The sequence below is a fragment of the Sarcophilus harrisii genome, chromosome 5 (assembly GCF_902635505.1).
Source record: "Sarcophilus harrisii chromosome 5, mSarHar1.11, whole genome shotgun sequence".
NCBI classification, from domain to species: domain Eukaryota; kingdom Metazoa; phylum Chordata; class Mammalia; order Dasyuromorphia; family Dasyuridae; genus Sarcophilus; species Sarcophilus harrisii.
In genome coordinates this window covers 39,536,017-39,556,991 of record NC_045430.1, presented here as the reverse complement: position 1 = coordinate 39,556,991, position 20,975 = coordinate 39,536,017, and the positions used below count along the sequence as shown (strand labels likewise).

Here is a 20,975-nt window from a genome sequence, read left to right as displayed (position 1 = left end):
TTTTTTGCAAATTTGTATTTCGCAACAGTTTGAAGAGGCTACAGGATCAATACCAGACCCTAGGTTGCCTCTTTCAAGTCAACTTGAGATAGCTTTGAGAAAAATCAAGGAGAATGTTCGAAAAATCATGGAGACACAAGCGACTTGTAAATTATTGGAGGAGGTAATTAATTTGCCTTAAAAGTGTTAGACATTAATGTGTAGCTCCTATGTTAATATTTGTCTATGAAGGTGAAGCTTGCAATTTATTGTTAAATCTGTAAGTAATTTAAAAACATATTCTTGCCACTGCTTTCAAATCCTTTCCCTAACATAACTGATATGAATCACTAAGAAAAAAAACAGAATTGATTGATTTGAGTTTTTCTTCCTGACCTCTTTTGCTTTTGTTCTTTGGGCATATTGATAATCAGTGACCCCTAATGTGGCAGCTGAAAAGTATGAAGGAGTTGTCTACAAATATCTGATTCTTCACTATTTAATTGAATATTTTTCCAAATTTTCATTCTATGTTACTTTCTTGCATGAATCTCATGAATCTGTTCTCTATTATGTATACTTTGTAAAATGTCACTTGTTAATGAGGACTTAGAAATTGATTTAATTCTTGCTTTTTAGCAAAGAGATCCCCCCAAAAAAAATTTTTATCTGAGAAATTTGACATAAGTTTTTCCCACTTGTCCTGCTTTCCTTCTAATTTTGGTTGTGTTGCTTTTGTTTGTGCAAAAAAACTTTTAGTATTATATAATAAAAAATAACTATTTTGCTTCTCATGATCATATCATTCTTTATGTCTAGATCATGAACCCATTTCACCTTATCTTGGTATACAGTGTTAGGTGTGGGTCAGTGCCTAGTTTCTGCCATACCAGTTTCCACTTTTCCCAGCAGTTTTTGTCAAATAGTGAATTCTTATCCCAAAAGCTGAAGTCGTTGGGTTTGTCAAACACTAGATTACTATAGGCATTAACTATTTTATTCAGTAAATCTGACCTATTCCACTGGTAAACTGCTCTATTTCTTAGACAGTACCAAATGGTTTTGATAACCGCTGCTTTATAATATAGTTTTAGATTTGGTACAGCAAGGACCTTCATTTGATTTTTTTTTTTTCATGAAATCCCTTGAAGTTCTTTACCTCTTCTTCCAGATTAATTTTGTTGTTATTTTTTCTAGCTCAGCAAAATAGTTTCTTGGGAGTTTGATTGGTATAGCACTAAATAAGCAGATTAGTTTAGATAGTATTGTCATCTTTATTATATTCACCCAACCTATCCAAGAGCACTTGATATTTTTCCAGTTGTTTAAATCTGACTTCATTTGTGTAGAAAATGTTTTGTAGTTTTGCTCATATAGTTACTGCCTTTCCCTTGGCAGATAGATTCCCAAATATTTTATACTATTGACAGTTATTTTAAATGGAATTTCTCTTTGTATCTCTTGCTATTAGATTTTGTTAGTGGTGTATACAAATACTGATGATTTATGTGGATTTATTTTGCATCTTGCAATTTTGCTAAAGTTGTGGATTACTTTTAACAGTTTTTTAGTTGATTCTCTAGAGGGTTCTCTAAGTGTACCATCATATCATCTGCAAAGAGTGATAATTTGGTTTCCTCATTACCTTCTCTAGTTCTTTTACTCTCTTTTTCTTCTCTTATTGCCAAAGCCAAAGCAAAAAATATTCTAATACAATATTGAATAGTAATGGTGATAGTGGGCAACTTTGTTCACCCCTGATCTTATTGGGAATGGTTCCATTACATATGATGCTTGCTGATGGTTTTAAATAGATGCTACTGACTATTTTAAGGAAAAGTAATTTATTCCTATACTCTCTATTGTTTTTAATAAGAATGGATGCCATGATCCTATCTATCTCTTCTTTGGTGATATACTCTTCCCTTCTCATAGATCTGATAGGTGCATTTTTCCATGCTTCCCTAGTTTGCTTATGATATTCCCCTTTATATGTAAATCATTTACCCATTTTGACTCTATTTTATTATGCTGTATAAGATTTTAGTGTGTGCCTGATTTCTGCCAAAGTGTTTTCCCAGCAATTTTTGTCAAGTGGAGAGTTCTTTCCTTCAACTCTTAGATCTTTGAGTCTATAAAACATAAGATTATGGTGGTCATTTACTATTGTGTCTAGTATATCTGATCTATTCCACTGACTTACCACTATTTCTCAGCCAGTACTAGATTATTTTGATAATTACCACTTTGTAGTATTGCTTGAAATCTAATAATTCCACACCATTTTCTTTCATTTTTTCCCCTTGATATTCTTTTTTTTTTTTACAGCTGAACTTTATTATTTTTAGATCTATAAAATAATTGTTTGATAGTTTGATTGGCATATGAATGAATAAGTATATTAACTTATGTAGAATTGACATTTTTATTTATTGTCTTGACCTCATGAGCAATAAATATTTCTCAGATTGTTCAGATCTATCTTTGTGTGAAAAATTATTTTGCAATTATGTTCATGTAGTCCCTAGCTTTCTTTTGGCAGGTAGACTCACAAATATTTAATATTCTCTATGATTATTTTTAAAGGAATTTCTCTTTTTGTCTCTTCCTGCTGAGATTTGTAACATGTAAGTAGAGTTAACTTGTGTGGTTTAATTCACATGCTATATAACTTATGTGCAATTCATTGTTTCAATTAGTTTTTAGTGTATTACCTGGAGTTCTCTTAGAATAAATATATTGTTTTATATCCTTGTCTGTTTTTATTTATTTTTGTGTGTCTTATTGTTTATAACTGGCATTTTTAGTAAAATACTGAATAATAGTGATAATAATGGACATCATTAGTTCTCTTCTTACCTGATCGGAAAATTTCCATTCCCATTAATTCCCATTGATCTATATTACAAATAATGCTTATTTTTGATTTTAGACTTATATTACTTGAAAGCCTTCATTTATTCCTACAGATTTTTAGTGTTTATAATAGGAATGGGTATTTTTTTATCAAAAGTTTTTTTCTGCATCTGAGGAAGTAATCATATAATTTTTGTGGTTTTTGTTATTGACATGATTAATGATGTTTATTATAGTTTTACTAATGTTGAACCAGCTCTGGTATAAATCCCATTCAAACAAAGTGTATGATCTCTTTGATATATTACTCTTATCTACTTGCTAATATCTTATTTTAAATTTTCAATAAAGAAATTGGTTTGCAATTTTCTTAAGCTGTTTTTGTTCTTCCTGAACAAAAGTATCATCATCATATTTGTGTCATGAAAAGAATTAGGTAAAACTCCTTTTCATATATTTTTTAAAATACTATATGTGGCATTAGGACAAATTGTTCCTTAAACATTTGCTAGACTTCACTTGTAAATCCATTTGGTCTTGGAGATTTTTTCTTTGTTCACATATCACTTTAATTTTAACTATTCTATTTCCTCTTCTGTTAATCTGAGTATTTTTTATTTTTGTAAATATTCATTAATTTCATTTAGATTGTTAGTTTTGCTGGCATATAAATTGAGCAACATAACTCCTAATAATTGCTTTTATTTCATCTTCATTTTGGTGTATTCACCCTTTCCATTTTTGATGCTGGTATTTTCGTTTTCTTTTTTTCTTTTTTTTTTTTTAAATCAAAATTACCCACTAGCTTATGTAGTTGTTTGGTATTTTATAAAACTAGCTCCTAGTTATATTTTTTCCATTTAATTTATTACATTCAATTTTTTAAGCTTTCAATTTATTATTTTTCCCTTTGATTTTTCAGGATTTCTATTTAGGTTTTTAATTGATATTTTTAATTTGTTGTTTGCTGTTTTTGCTTTTGTTTTTATTTTTAGTTTAGTTGAATGGACATTTCATTGATCTGCTCTTACTCTCTTTTACTGATATAAACATTGAGAGATATAAACTTTCTCCTAAATACTGGTTTGGGTATATCCATAAATTTTGATATGTTTTTTCACTGTTATAACTTTCTTTAATGTAATTGATACTTTTTTTATGATTTATTCTTTGATGCATTCATTCTTTAGAATTAAATTATTTACTTTCCAATTAATTTTTACTTTAAGGTTGCAAGACTCTTTACTGAATATAACTTTAATGGCATTATGGCTTGAAAAGGGTGGATTTAATATTTCTGCTTTTTTGCATTTATTTGTGAGGTTTTTATGCTCCAAAAATGGTTAGTTTTGTTAAAATGCTAATACAATGGATGAAAAGGTACACTCCTTTCTATTTCCAGTTAGCTTTCTCCATAGGTCTATCATATTTAAATTCTCTTAAGATCCTATTCATCTCCTTAATTTATTTATCTTATGATTAGATTTATCTAATTTAGAATAGAAAGTTGAAGCCCCCCCCCCCAATTAGTATATTTTACTCTCTATTTCAACACATTTAACTTTTCTTTTAAGAATTTGAATGCTATGCCATTTGGTGCATATCTGTTTAATGCTGCTATTACTTCTTTGTCTTTATTTAGTACTTTCAGTGAGAAATAGTTTCTCTGCTGATGTCTTTTAATTAAGTTTTTTTTTTCTGAGATCATTATTGATATTCCTGCCTTTTTTTGCTTCAGCTGAAGTTTAATAGATTTTCTTCAGACCCTTATTTTAACTCTGTATATCTCTCTGTGTTCTATGTGTGTTTCATGTGAAAAACATATTGTTGAATTCTGGTTTGTAATCTATTATGCTCTTTACTTCTGTTTTATAAATTAATTCATCTTAATTCACATTCACGGTTGCAATCATTAACTTTGCATTTCCTTCTATCCTATTTTCTCCTGTTTATTGTTCTCTTTACCTTGTTCCTTCTCTAAATTCTGTTATGCTTTGCCTTCTTTTTTATCTACCTTCCCTTGTATCATCCCCCTACTTTTTTCTCTTCTCTTTTTCTTTTCCTATTTCCCTATTAGGTAAGGTAGATTATTACACCCAATTAAATATGTTTCTATATCCTTCTCTATTTCAACCAATTTAGATGAAAATTAGATTCAAGCATTGCTAGCCTCTTCCTATCTCACATCATTTTCCCCGTTAATATAAAAACTCTTTCTTGCATGCCTCTATTATGTGCAATAACTTTTCGCATTCCTTCTTTAACTTAGAGAATTCTTATCATGTTCCAAACCTTCCATTTCTTTAATGGCAGTTAGTAAATCTTGTGTGATCCTGACTGTGGTTCTATACTATTTGAATGATTTCTTTCTAGCTATTTGTAGTATTTTCTCTACAACTAGCAGCTCTGGAATATGGTTGTAATATTCCTGGGAGTTTTCATCCTGGGAATCTCTTTTAAGAGGGGATTGGTGGATTTTTTCCACTTCTATTTTACACACTGGTTCTAGGAAATGGGGAAGTTTTCTTTTATAACTTCTTGCAGTAGGATGTCTAGGCTTTTTTTTTTAATCATAGTTTTCAGATAATCCAATAATTCTTAAAGTAGCTTTCCTCAGTCTGTTTTCTAGATTTTCCAGAAAAATAACTTTTCCTATTGAAATATTTTACATTTGATTTTACATTTTCATTCTTTTGACTTCTTTTATTGCTTCTTGATGACTATGAGACTTTTAAAATCATTTGTCCAATTCTGTTTTTAAGGTGTTTTTTAATTCTTTTTTTGTGAATTGTTTTTTCGTCTTCTTCACTTACTCTCCTTTCTTTTCCCTTTTTTCCTATCACTTTAATTAATGTTGAAAAGCACATTTCTTGGTCTTGATCTGCCCTAGGAAAACTTTTGAGTAGCTTACCAATAGTTTTTTATGGTGAGGGTTTTTTTTTGTTGTTGTTATTGTAGTAATTGTTGTTGTGTACTTCTTTTTTCCAGCCTGTTACTTGAAGTTGAACTTTTATGTTAAAGTTCCACTTTGTTTCTAAGATTGGGGTATAAGAGAGGAGCTTCAGCAGTTTTCTCACTGCTATTTTCATAGCTAGTTCTAGGGGGTTGAAAATTTTCAGTTCTGCCAAGCTGGTGTGATCTGGAGAAAGGTGTGGTCAGTAGCAGTGTCCTGATCTCTTTTGTTGTTGTTGTTGTTGAGGCAATTGGGATTTAGTGACTTGTCCAGGGTCACACAGCTAGGAAGTGTTAAGTGTCTGAGACCAGCTTTGAACTCAGGTCCCCTTGACTTGAGGGCTGATGCTCTATCCACTGCACCACCTAGCTGCCTCTCCCAATCTCTTTTTAGCATAAAAAAATACTGTTCTTCAGGGCCCCTGTTCTCTTGGGACCAGAGCTAGGTCAGGGATCCTCTGTGGTCCCTTTTGGACCACTTGTCAGGTTCCCTTACCATCTTTGCCTTGCGAGCTCCCAAAGCTGCTGCTGCCACTGTTAATAATCCACCTGGGCTCTGGGTGAACTTCCTCCTCATGTCACAGATACCTCTTTCTAGTCTCCTAAGTTGTCTTTTGCCTGGAAGAATGTCTTAGTTTGACCTTTTGTTGGTTCTACCATTCTAGAATTCAAGTTGAGACATTTTTTTTAAATTGTTTATAGTGATGAATGTTGGGAGAGCTCAGCTGAGTGCTTTCTCAGCCATCTTTTTTTTTATTTAGACTTTATTGAAATGGAAATTTAATGTTTTTTTAAAATTATTATAATAACTTTTTATTGACAGATTTCTCAGCCATCTTAACCCTGCCCTTTGTTTTTCTTGTGTGGATGGTTGTTCCTTGAATGGTGTTCTTGAGCTCAGTGTCATTGAGCATTTGTAGAAGCCAGTAGTAAGGCATTGTACTCTTGTTTGAAAAGTTTTCTCGTCAGTGGCAAATACCATGAGTGAATATATGTCTAGCTTGATTTCAGATTTATTGAGCAAACATCTCTTTTATGGCATTGTTAGTGGTTTTATATCTATATGTAAAATAACTTTAATTATATATGTGTAGGAGAAACTTTAAAAAGAGTTTTGAATGGGTCATTTATTCTATGAAGTCAAATTCTTCAAATTAATAAACAATTAAATACCACAGGAGCTTATATTCTTGACATATTGTGTGATCATGAAGATTATATAATCTTTATAAACAAGATGCCTTTTAGTTTCTTGTGTTTTTGGTTTTATTAAAATCAAGTATACTATTTAGACACATTCAGATCATAGTCCTAAAGATTTTATATAAATGAAAAAGCTGGCATGTGGATTACTAATATTTTGTTTTCTTTAGGAAAAGTTCCGTATGTGTTATCATTGTTTTTGGATTTCTCTTTGGAAAATGTTCTTAGTGCTTTAAAATTATTTCAGCTCCAACACAGATTTTTTTTTTTTTTTTTTTACTATTTATTTCATCTAGCAGGTCATCCAAGCTTCATCTTTCATGTAGAATATGAAGCAGTTATCTGGCATTGATTAAGCTCCTTCTATGTGCTAGGCATGGGGGTAAAGCATGAGGGATCCAATTAAAACACTCCCTGTTCTCAAATACATCACAATTTAATGGGGAAGATGCTGTAGAAATAGCAATTCACAAACAAGATGTATAAGGAAGAATTGATGGGGTATGGGTCACCTAGAGGAAGAGCACTAAGATTAAGGATTGGAAATGGCTTTTTGCAGAAAGAAGAGCTTTGATTCAGACCTGATGGTAACATAGAGGATACAGTTCTGAGGTTAGAATCAGGAACACTCATCTTCGTGAGTCCAAATCCATTCTCAGGATTCATCCTAGGCACGTCTTTGAACTTCTGTTTACCTCAGTTTTTCATTGTAAAATAAGCTGAAGAAGGAAGTGGCAAATCAATCCAATATTTCTGCCCAGGAAAACCCAATTGGAATTGAGAGTGAGACACATCTGAAAAACAACAAGAAGTCACCACCACCTCACAGTAATGTTAAGAGCAAATGAGACATTGTTTTTAAAGCACTCAGCACAGAGCTCAGACATTAGAAGGCACTATGTAAATGTCATTTCTCTTCTTCCTTTTCTCAGTTGAATTCTACCTATGCTTGAAGGTAGAATTGAAGAAAGAGACCATGGCAGGCATGGGAGACAACTTGGAATAATGTTCAAGTTGGGAGACACAATATTGTGTACCAGGAATACCCCAAACTAGTGTCCCTGCATCAAAGTGATAAGACTGATTTTTTTTTGAATGCCAGAATTTAGTGGACTGTATTCTTTCAAAGTAGTTAACTTGGGAAGTTGATTTAGCTCATCACACTGTGTTGCTACTGCCCAAACCATTTTTAGAACTCCTTTTTTGTAATTACCTTCATAATTATGTGCCATATAAGAAAACTAATCTCATTACTTTGTAGTCATACTTCATTTTGATCAAACATTTGATCGCCCATCTTATCATTTTCTTTGTGAGACAATTGGGGGTGAGTTGCCCAGGGTCACACAGGTAGGAAGTATTCAGTGTCTGAGAATGGATTTGATCTCGGGTCCTTTTGACTCCATGGCCAGTGCTCTGTACACTGTAGCATCGAGCTGCCCTGATCACCCATCTTATTTGTCATACATGCTTTTCAATAGCTTTGGAATTTATTCAAAAATCAAATTTTCAAAGAATCAAAATTTGGTATTATTGAAGATAGTCAAAAAATTTGCTGTAGATTTTTAAGGTAATAACAAAGAAGGGAATACAAAAAGTGTTTCAACCCAACTAAGGGGATTACTCATTGAGAAAACATTGAACTACAGGTGTGTTTTGCAGTTTATTGAATCAATTTTAATTCCTCATATTCACTTATAGAAACACATCACTCTGAGGTTACATGATTATTGCAAATGATAATGTTGTTACTTTGAAAATGCTGGATCTTTTGCTTTTATTTCTTGTCCTTTGACTTTTAGTCCTTAGCACAATTCTCAGTACATAGGAAGTACTTAATAAATGTTCATTTATTCATTCATTCATCTGCATGTGTTCCTAGCCATCATGATCTGGATTGGCTAGATATCATATTCTTCTTGACAGTATTTGCTGCTTTTTGGAGGAGTATATCTCTTAATCTTCCATCATTCTTTTTTATTTTTATTTTTTATATTTTTTATTTAATAGCCTTTTATTTACAGGTTATATGCATGGGTAACTTTACAGCATTAATCTTCCATCATTCTGCTTGATAATTTGTTAGAAATAACTTTATAGAAATACTCTATGTTGTCCTTTGGCATGGTAAGAATATGTAAATATTTCATGGTTAATATCATCTTTTGACATTATTGACTTCCTACTTTGGTCACTCATGCAAGAGTTAAAATTTTTAGGAAAATTATAAACAATTCCATGTCTTGTGTCTACTTCCAATTTTTGAGTCCAGAGATATTAGGCTGAGTTGGAATATGGTATTCTCTTTCATCTTTAATCTTTTTTCTAATCTATTTGTCTTAACACATGCGTAATATGTTTATGATCTAACAGCACATATAGCTGGATTGAATGTAACTTCAGTCTAATCTGTTTTTCCTTTCTTTTTAAATATAGTCAAGTTTTTTATAGTTCATCAGTCATTTTTATATCTAGTACTGAAGTTCTGTTTAGAACTGAATAAAAAATTGTATTAAATCATTTTAAAGAGGAAAATATGGGTTTTTTAAATGATATGTTATTGAGTGATAATTTTCTATTTTACAGAAACTGAAGGAGAAAGAATCTGCCTTACGGGAAGCAGAACAAAATGTTCTGTCAAGAGATAGAATAATCAACGAACTCAGACTCCGCCTACCTGCTGCAGCAGAAAGAGAGCGGCTCATGGCCCAGCTCAGTAGAAAGGAAGAAGAGCCAGAGAGCCATCATGTATTGAAAGTTGCTCACCAGGCTATTGCCAACATGCAAGCGAGATTAAATCAAAAGGAGGAGGTCATAAAGAAATATCAGGATCTGCTAGAAAAAGCCAGAGAGGTACCTGAGTTGTAACACAGGGTGATTTTCATAAAAGGCCTTTTCATGATCTTTAACACAATACTAAACTCCATTTTACTGTTGAAGAGGGAGAGAGTTTATTTTGTATTTTCAAAATGTCTAGTTTAGAAGGGTTTCTTGACTGTGATTAATCAGTAAAACTGAACAGTTTGTGTTTATGAGAATTTCTTATATGTACATATAACAAGAGATAAGATGATCAAATAAACCTATTTGTGCTTACAAAAGAGAAATGGAGTTAGGTGAAGGAAGAAGGGAAAAAGTAGAATAAATTGAGGTAGATGAGTGTTTAGAAGTTTCCCATGGATCTGGCAAGAAAAAAATCTTGAACATTTAAGAATTTCCTAAAGAATAAAAATAACTTTGAAAGCATTTTTTTTAATTATAAAGAATATTTTATCAAATCCAAGGATAGGCCATGGGACCACATAGTGATATATGCAGGAGACTTAGCCCTCTGTTTTTCTTTCTCAAAAGAGATCAATTATGTCCAAACACACATTCTACCTCATAGGGATAGTAATATTGCTTTTCCCTGAATTTTGTTGAGTTTAGCAATTGGGTTCTCAATCTACACACATAAATTTTAATCTCTTCTTGAGTTGCCAGTACGTTGTAAATCTTTTGAGAGAGAAGCTTGTGTATGATATCTACTATTTTTTTCCTTGTGCCTAACATGGTTTCTTGCACAGAGAAGGTGCTTATTATTTGCTTAGTAAAACTGCTGGTGCTGAAAAATTCATCCCCTGGTGGACAGCTTTCTGGTTTTGAGCTTCATTTACGTTTAAAATCTTGTGTCTGGGTCCAATTTAAAGAAAGTTTACCTAGCCTAGCCACATATATTTCAGGGTCAGACCCCTTACACAACAAAGCAGAGGAGAAAGATGTTAGCAAGTTTCAATTTTTAATGATTATAAAATATTTATATTACTTTAAATTGGGATTATGTGATCCTACAGTCTTCAGAAGTAAAGGAACTCTCATTTGATGTACATACAGGAGCAAAGAGAAATTATCCAGAAGCATCAGGAAGAAGTTTTCATTCTTCATCAAAAATTAGACCTGCAGGGTGACAGTTCACTTAGCAAATTCAAACAAACAGCTATGGTAAGATCTTTATCTGTTTTTTTTTTCCTTTTTTTTTTTATTCAGTGATTTTGTTTTAAGTGTTTATATAAATTTTAAAATTATAGTCATTCCTTCTGTTATAATAAAGACAATATATATAAGTAAATAAAGTCCTATAATTAAGCTTACTCATTCAGGTATGGATATTCAGTGCATCAGAGTTCGCTTTGGCATGTCATTATATATATAAAAAAGGCCTGACATCAACTAGCTTGTACAATAGATAATAGTCTTGTTCCCTAAAAACAGTTTTAAAAAGTGGTTCCATTTCAACCTTTGGTATTTTTAGTCTGGACCTGAATTTTAATTGATGTAAGGAACTTCCAGGAAGAAGCTTCCATCTACCAAAAAGCATAAGTCAATGCCTACTCTGCAACTTATGTTTTGAAGAGTTGTCTGAGTCCATTAGACTTTGGGTGGTGAGATCAAATCTTGAATCCAGATCTTCCTGACACCCCAAATTTCTCTCTACCCTCATGCCAGACATTTCTCTCTCTATTTCAACAACTTGAGAAAATAGAAAAAAAGGAAAATCTGACTGGGACAAGCATCTCTAAACAGGCCATGCTTATTCAGTATAAAATCATGATTCAATCCAAAACATTAGCCAACTCTTTTAACAGTATTTTGATCTGAAACAACAAAATTTAAATCTAACCCCCCCCCAATGAAAATTGTAAGAACTAAAAGAAGTAAGCATGTTCTATGTCCTACCCTTCTATGGTTCCAATGGGACAATTGTGACCCAAAGAGAGTAATTAACTTGCTCAGGAAGTAAGCAAGAAAGTGAAAGAGCAGACTGCAAGCTCTTGTCATCTTCCTATTATAGGGCTCACAGAGTAGATTGAAAAGTGTATTTATTAGATTGCCATTTCTCAAGAGAATGACAGTTCTCTTTGGGTATGGTCAGATTTCATTTTCACACTCCCAAGTTTTTTGGCTTTGATCTTGTTCAGTAGATAAAAGACAAGGTTGGGCCAGAAGTTAGGAAGGCCATAGTTCTGTTTCAGCCTCACATACTAGATATATGACCTTGTCCTTACCTTCTATGTTTCCTCAATGTAAAATAGGGACAGCAATAGCATTTACCTCATGAGGTATTTGTGGAGATCAAATAAAGAGATTATTTTTTTAAAAGTCCTCAGCACAGTGCCCTCTACATAGTAGGCTCATCATCATTATTATTACTATTATTGATATTAACATCATTATTATTAAAAAAATAACTTTATAGTATGTTAGAAACACTTCAGAGTATAGTAAACTTTAATTTTGAAACATTTAATTTTTTTACTTTATAAAATAAAAACATAATTTATCTCTTATTTTTCTTTCACAAGTATGAAAAAGACCTTGAAATTATTGGCATTTGAAATGTGATTTTAAAAATTTAACTATAAGTAAACGACCTCCTTAAACTGAAAATGTATAGGCAAGGGCATGTTGGTTGTGTAAACTTTCCCCTCTTCCATAACTTTTCTGTACAGTGAAAAGGCAAATGTACATTGAAGAAATTGTATCTCTCTTTGCACACATCTTTCCTGTTTTCTCTTAAATATTTACTTTTTTTCTATTTATATATCATCCCATTAATATACTATGTGTATGGATATATATTGTGGGCATACACACAAACATGTGTGCTCTGATCTGTGCTCTTTAAGTTCTTAATTTCTTTGTCTACAGGAGGATTAACATGTTTCATCATGAATCATGAGTCCTTTGATCAGTTAAATGCTTCTTTCAAAGTTGTTTCATCTTTACAATTCTTCATTTTGCTCACTTCATTTTGTATCAGTTCATACAACTCTTCAACAATTCTCTAAAATTATCTGTTTACACTGTTTCTTAATATTACAAAAGTATTATATTACAATTTCTTACATTACAATAGTATTCCAGCTTATAATATGTTCCAGACAATAATATGTTCAGCTATTCCCTAATTAATGTGAACTTCCTCAGTTTCTAATTCTTTGCCACCATGAAAAGAGCTAGTATAAATATTTTTATTTAAATGAGATCTTTATTCTTCTTTTTAAAAAATCTTTTTGAGGTCTTTATAGATTCCAGTAGTGATACTGCTGAATCAAAAGGGTATGAAGTGTTTAATATTTTTGGGGGACATGATTCCAAATTATTTTGTCGATTGGCTGGACTAGTTCAAATTTCCACCAAGAGGACAGGAAAGTACCTGTTTTCCCACAGCCCCTCCAGCTTTTGTCATTTTTCTTTTTTGATATCTTGGCCAACTGGACATGTGTAAGGTGATTTCCTCAGGGTTATTTTAATTTGCATTTCTTTTTTCAGTGATTTAGAAATTTTTTTCTTATGACTATTGAGAGTTTATATTTCTTCTTTTGATAACTTTATTAGCTTTGACTATTTATCAATGGGAAATAGCTCTTATTCTTAAACATTCAACATAATTCTCTGTATATTTTTAAAATTTCTAATCATAACCATTGTACTGAATATAGCTTCAAATTTTTGGTATTTACAATGAAAAAGAAAATAAATTAGCCTGTATAGTTCTAATTGTCTGATACAAAAAAAAAACATACAAATATCATGAGAAACTAGTTTTCATTGACCCTGAAATTAGGAAAATAATTTAGTAGCTGGATCTTCATATAAGTATCAACTGGTATTGCTAACTTAAAACAGTGTCTTCAACTGTGTTTTGATAAATGACACAGAACTGTTATTGACTTTCTCATATTGACCTTCCTTTAAAATTAAGGATTAGTATTAAGTTTAAAATTTTAATTCCATATCATTTGTTTTCATGCTATCCCTTGTCCATCCTTGTGACATCCATCTACTGACCTCCAAGTAACTCTCCTTGCTTCTCCCACTCATCAATAATAAAGACCCTTATAACAAATAAGTACCATTTAGTCAGCTATAAATAAATTGCCAGTGTCTAAATACATTCCATTCCATATTCACTCTGTTGGGAAGCATGAAGTTTGCTTCAACCTCAGTGTTTTGAACTCATGATGGGACAGTGTATATATTGAACATTGTTGTATACAGTGTTCACCAGGTTTTTCTTATTTGGCCTTATTATGAAAGTATTCAAAATTTTCTCTAAATTTTTCTCATTCAGCATTAATATTAGAAAACAGTGGAACTTTATGATGTCCAATTTCTCATTTCTTCTATATGCATTTTTTTTATATTGAACACAAATTAGTTATATGTCTGCACCTGGAAACTGAAAAAAAAAAAGCTTAGGGTATAGTTGAATGCTCTCAAAGTATACTTAAGAGGAAGAAAGAGTTTATGGCCAATCTGATGGTTTGACAACTGCCTGGGAGTGTACTCAATCCTTTCATAAACATAATATGGAAAGTTCATCTTAAAACTAAAATGTAGCATTCTCCTTTTTTGATGAGAATTTAGTATTGAGTAACCCTGCTCACACCGATGCATAGTGAAGCTGTAATTTTGTAAATTTGATAATGCATGATAAAAATTCATATTATTTTGTTTGAATAATTTGGGAAATAAAATTAAAATGTGGTTATTGTAGTTTTGTGTTAAACATGAAAATGACTTTCACTATCCATATTTCATAGGAGTTAATGAAACAACCTTCTGTACCAGTTGCTACCAGCAAGCATTTTACGCGTCTGGCAGAAATGGAACAAACTCTTGCAGAACAGGATAATTGTATTTCTTCACTTTTGAATAAAATGAAGAAAATGACACATGAAATAGACAAACAAAAACAAATTACTTTAACCAAAGTCAAAGAATTTGAAAGCACCCGAACCCGGTAAATGTGATAAACCAGTTGTGATTACTGTTGGAATGTGCATCATGACAACTATTAGGAGGCATAAGGTCAAGTCCTGCCTTGGCCTAATACTGAGCAGCCAATCTTTCTGAAAATTAGATTTTTATTGATGATCCTTGTTTTCTCTCATACATACTTATCCCCTTCCTCTCTCACAGGGAATCATCTATTAAAGCAAAGAATTTTTTTAAAAAGAAAAGATTTTAAAAATCAGTAAAGCCCATATAGATAAAATCTAATATCACATGCAATCCATCCTACCTACAGATAGGCTAATTCTGTTTATGTTGTACTTGAAAGCTGTCTGACCTTGGACAGCTCCATGTAACCAGAAGGTAAAGATTGGTAAATATACTTGCCCTACCTACTTCAGAAGCTTATTGTGAGATTGTATATATGAAAGCACCTTAAAAACTAAAATATATATACTTTTAAGAGACCATTGTTATTTTTGCTATCAATATTGCTAATAATGTAATATTGTGCTTTCAAAACAGTATGATAGAGATTTTGAAGGGATATTTTAAGAAAATGGATTTTAAAAACATCTAACCCCAAAGAAATGTAGAGTTCTTCAAAATAAACTGATATTAAACTAATCCAATCTTCAAGATTATAACTGAGATAATTTATTGCACTTTGATTATCAAATTGTGATTTTAAGGAAAAATTTTCTCCCCAACAGCAATAGAACTTAATATTCATTAATGATAATTCTATATATGTGATCTTTCAGCATAAAAATGTTATTTTTCAGAGCTAGATAGTACCCATGCATATATCTTATAAATAAAAAGCTATAATAAAAAAAGAGCTAGATAGTATTTTAATTATATCAGATGTATCTGAATATGGCCACTTTGGATGTATTTTAATTGTGTAAAATATAGCAAGTATAGAATATACTTATACTTATAAATATAGAAAATAGTAAGATATTTGGATTAATTCTTATGCATTATTAAGTCTGGTAGGTAAAATAAATGTTTTATATTTTAAGATCCTTCTAATTTCCATTTAAAATACCTCATTTACATTAGCAACAAATACATTTAGATATGGTGTAACATATTTGACTTTTGATATTTGTTCGTTGAATTTGTTGTGTACATAATCAAAATAAATCAGACTAACGTTACTTCCCTCTCCCTCCACACCTATCCCCCCATAAATCAGGTTTTAAGAATTTGCATAATTGTCTAAATAATTGTCTTTGAATACTCTTTCTTTAGCTAGGGCTATTTGTACATACTAGAATTAGATACATTCAAAAGATTAATTATTATCTTTTCATTTATGTTGTGAGGAACCAAAACATAGCATTGTTCCCAACCACCTAGATATACTGCTTCTATTGCCAGATATATTACTTATATTCAGTTGCAATAGCCACTTATAAAATTTGGTAATAGAGTCTTTGGAAACTTAGTAATATTTATTATTTGGTAATATATATATTGGACAATAATAATTTTTTTCTCATTGTAATTAATAAATGCTATCATAATATGGTAAAAGTTAATATTTTGTCATGGGAGCAAAATTGGCATTCAACTGAATTTAATTGTTGAAGCTTATGACAACATTGATGACTAATATGGTCCCTATTTATCATAGACTGTGACTTGAGTAATAGAATTACATAGTCTCGAAACTTTGCAGAGAGCACATGAATTTGGAGAAGAAGAGCCCCCTCACTTAGCAGTCTTTGTTGAAGAATCCTTGTTGAAGAAGCATTTCCTGGCACAGAATATTGTTCTTTTCTACTTTTGAAAGCTCATACTTTTAGGTGTCTCTTTTTGCATTTGTGACATTTTGAAGGAGGCTTTTTTGTCCGCTTAAGTAGCACATATCCCAGAAAACATTCACATAGCAAAATCAAGGTAATTTAAATGCATTTTTGTTGGCTTGTTGTAGCCTTGAAGAAAATCATGCAGAGACTGTGAAAAAACTGCAAGCTGAGATAGAAGACTTAAAATATTCTATGTCCCAGACACAGAGAAAGTTGCAGCACTTTAAATCTGAAGTACAGGTTCAGAAAGAAGCCAACACAAGAGCTCCAACAGCCACCATGAAAAATTTAGTAGAGCGGCTCAAGAGCCAATTAGCCTTGAAAGAAAAACAGCAAAAAGTAAGTATTCAACATCACAGTTATTAATGCAAGAGAGCATGTGGTATGTTGCTGTGATTTACAAGAGGCTATGTGGCACAGTGGATAAACAACCAGCCCTGAAGTTGGGAGGACCTGAGTTCAAATCTGGCCTGACTTAACACATCTTAGCTGTGTGGGCAATATAGAAATATATTGCCTGGGCAATATCCTGGGCAAGTCACTTAATCCCAATTGCCTCAGCGACCCCCCAACAAAAAAAATGCATTATATATTTTAGCATTTCATTTCTGTTAAAAAGAGATTATTGATTTCCTGTTAATTGCTAAACTCTGGAAAATATGACCTTTACTAAATTACATTTAACCCTATGAAAACCTCTTTTGCCCAATGTAAATACTTTAAATGTACTCAGTAAACTAAGAGAAAATAGAGGTATTCTAAAACCACTGTGCAGCTTCCCTTGATGACTTGCGATCCCTGGACAAAGAAGGCTGTAGCTTTTGAGACTTCATTCCCCTTCCTGGATACCTTCCTCTACCCAGGTTTTCTTAGCACTCCACTCTCTTTGTCCTTATCCTCCCTGTGTGATCACTCCTCCTAAATCTGTTTTTTTGCATCTTCACCCAGGTCATACTTGTTCAATGGATGCAGATTCTTCAAGACTTTATTCTAGATCCTCTTCTTTTCTCTCTCTATACTATATTACTTGGTGATCTCATCAGTTCTCATGGACTATTCTCCTCTCTAATCCGTCTCTTACCTCCATTCTCTTATTCCAACGTCCTATTAGAGATCTTGAATAGGATATTATATAGATATGTTAAATATAGATATTTTCAAAACAGAACTCATTTTCTCTCCCCAAACCCCCTCTCTTCCTAACTCCCCTCTTATACTTTCAGTCACCCAGGCTCTTAACTTGGGTGTCATCCTCAATTCTCTCAACCACCATACTCAGTTTTCTCCTCCAAATCCTGCTTTTGTAGCATCTCCAGTATAAATGTCCTTCTCTCCTCCACCATCCTGGGCTAAGGTCCCCATCACCTCACATCTAGACCACTGCAGTAGCCTCCTGGCTGCTCTTTCTGTCACAGATTTCTCCCCACTCCAGAACATCCTCTTAGGTGTCAAAGTAATCTTTGTGAAGCGCAAGCATAACCATGTTACTCTGCTATTAAGTAAATTGTAGTGGCTCCCTGATAGTTCTGTAATCATATATAAAATTCTCTTTTGACTTTTAAATCTCTTAATAACCAAGTTTTTTTCTATCTCTCCAATCTTCTTATACTTTAATTCCTTTGTCATATTCTACAGTCCATCCAGGTACATGAGCTTTTGCTATTTCTCACCTATTTCTTGACTTTTTCATCTTTTCATTGGCTTTTCCCAAGCTTTGATTCTCTGAGCCCTTTTTATGTCTATATCCTGACTTTCTAACTTCCTTCAAGATTTAAATTCTATCTTCTGCAAGAAGCTCTTCCTGAACCCTCTTAATCTAGTGCCATTTCTTTAAGATCATCTCCAAATTATTCTTCTTGTAACTTATTTTTTCCATATAAGATTGTTTTTTGTCTTCCTCATTAGACTATAAACTTATTGAGTGCATGTAATTTTTTTGCCTGCCTTTTGGTCCACAAAATTTAGCACACATCCTGATACAAATAAGCACATGATAAATGCTTGGCAATTAGACTTTAACATTGTCTCCATATCCTGAAAGAACTTTCAGATATAATTGTTGAACCACTGTCAGGGCTTTTTGAAAAATCTTAGAAAATGAAAAAGACGTCATAGGACTGGAGGGAAGTGACAGAGCCACAATTTGAATCCAGGTTGTCTGATTCCAAATGCCATGAAATAATCCCATAGCTTCTCATTCAGTCATGATTAGTGAGCTTATGTTCAGTGCTTTACTGCACCTGATTGCAGAGTGCTTGGGATTTTTAGCTCTTCATTTGGTTGGAAACTCAATCCTAAATCCTTTAGCTTCTTCTCACACATATTAGAACAGTCTCTTAATCTTAAATCCTTCCCTCCTAAAAAATAAAGTTCTCTCAAAGTGTTTTGTCTTTTCTTTTGGCTTCTCCATAACTTTTTTGTGGAATTCTCTCTATAAACTTCTTTTCCATAGATTTTCTTATTTTAACTTAAGACTATTCTTGTAAGAAAGTGGGCCATTTCTCCCATTTTTTCCCACATATTCTTCATCTAGTCCTATGGATCAGGAGTAATGCACATGCATGGATGCCACAGGGAGAATTGCTTTACTTCAAGCCATTACTCTAGCACCATGCTTAGCTTTTAGCACAAACACTTTCCGCAGTGTCAAATTTATGTTCTTAAAGTTATGAAACCTATCTGAGCTCCTAAAGAAATAGACTTAGTCTCCCAGGATTATGTACTGAAAAAAATGGTTTACATATGTATCAAATAAGAGTTGAAATGGATGTCATAAGCTAAGATTTTATAATTTAAAAGGAATACTTTTAGAAAGTATGGTGAGCTTCAATATGGACCAGTGGAGATCATCAGTGTTCTTCTCAATCAATTCAGGCATTGAAATACAAAAATAAAGACATACATGAATATGTATTTATATATGTTTTATTAAAACCTTTTTCTCTTCAGTCATATTAGAAATTCATTATGTGTGTGTATGTTTTATTTAGCAACTTTTTCATATCAAATCCTTATTTTTCTGATATGCTCTTTATGGATTTGAATATCTTTAGGCCCTTAGTCGAGCCCTTTTGGAGCTCCGAACAGAGATGACAGCTGCTGCTGAAAAACACATCATTCTTTCTACATCCAAGAAAAAGGAAAACGTCAATTTTCAGGAGATTGTTGATCACCACACTAGAGATCTTCAGGTGAGTATCAGTAACTAAGGACATTTATTTTAAAACTAAGAATTATCCTGAAAGACAAGTTTATTTCATTATATAAGTGAGTTAACCCAATGAATGGAGTATAATATATTTAATTGACTGCACATTTTTAATGGTAGAAAATTTTATTTTCTGTGTTATTCAGGTGTTTATGTAATATGTTAAATTGTATAGGACATAAAGTGTGAGATGATGGTCAAGCTATTGAAAATGGAAAGACATAATTTTCATATTTCACGTAGAACTTACCAAATAACTCTATCCCAGCTCTGTATGAAAATACTTTTTAAAAATTGCCTTCAGAAGTCTTTCAATGACTAAGTTCCATAAACCTGAAGCCTATTCCCGAGTGCCATCTCTAAGAAGCAGATAGCTGCTATGACAGAGAGATTGGAAATTCTTAAGTTGCAGAAAGTTGCATATCTGAGTTTGGGAGTAGCCCTTCTCATTTTCTTCAGATGGTGAGATGAGAAATGCCAGTTCAGATCCTGTGCTTCACCTCATCTTGATACCTTAAGCTTTCTAAAACTATAGGACTTCCTTTTATCTTTGGTCTGAATTCTCCACAGAAAGTAGATGCTTCCTATCATACCCTTTAAAACTTCATCTACACTCACATGATGTTATAAATGCACATATTTTTGATTTATGAATAACAAATTATTCTTTTTCTGGTGATTGGCTTTTCTATGGATTTCGGCCCACTAAAGAATTTCCTGATTTTTCTCTACACACGTCAGGTTATATGTGTAGTTATGGTTCAAGATGGTAACCAGCTGTAGAAGACCACATTTTTTGAACAAGATATGATAGGAAAAATAGAGCAATTTGATAGAAATTAGTTTTAGACCAACAAGTGTATATCACAGGTAGCACAATAAGTGAGTAAACAACCTGAATGTAACAAGTTACATCATTTTAAAAACAGGAAAGAAAAGGGTACCCTTCACCCCTATAACTAAAAGGGTAAGAAGAAACATAGATGATCAGAAAAGGCAAAATAGACCATTTTAGTTACACATAATTAAACTTTTACTTGAGTGAATTAATGAAAAAGAATAAAAAGAACTTGAATGAGGAAAATATTTGCATGAAAGATCACTGCTGTACAAAATATCTATTAGGACATGTATATTTATATTGTATTTAATTTATACTTTAACATATTTAACATATA

General features: G+C 32.2%; 1 protein-coding gene across 3 annotated transcripts in view; it reads left to right on the top strand.

Moving 5' to 3' along the window:
• LOC100916051 (centrosomal protein of 290 kDa-like) overlaps positions 1-20,975 on the top strand; it is an 89,476-nt gene that overhangs the window by 51,354 nt on the left and 17,147 nt on the right. For 2 of the 3 annotated variants that reach the window (XM_031937927.1, XM_031937926.1), the window contains exons 33-38: positions 29-163; positions 9,577-9,843; positions 10,864-10,971; positions 14,577-14,776; positions 16,715-16,928; positions 19,643-19,780. In XM_031937927.1, coding sequence (XP_031793787.1) covers positions 29-163; positions 9,577-9,843; positions 10,864-10,971; positions 14,577-14,776; positions 16,715-16,928; positions 19,643-19,780 — 1,062 coding nt within the window. The remainder of the gene's footprint in view (positions 1-28; positions 164-9,576; positions 9,844-10,863; positions 10,972-14,576; positions 14,777-16,714; positions 16,929-19,642; positions 19,781-20,975) is intronic. The other variant, XM_031937928.1, reaches the window with a different exon arrangement.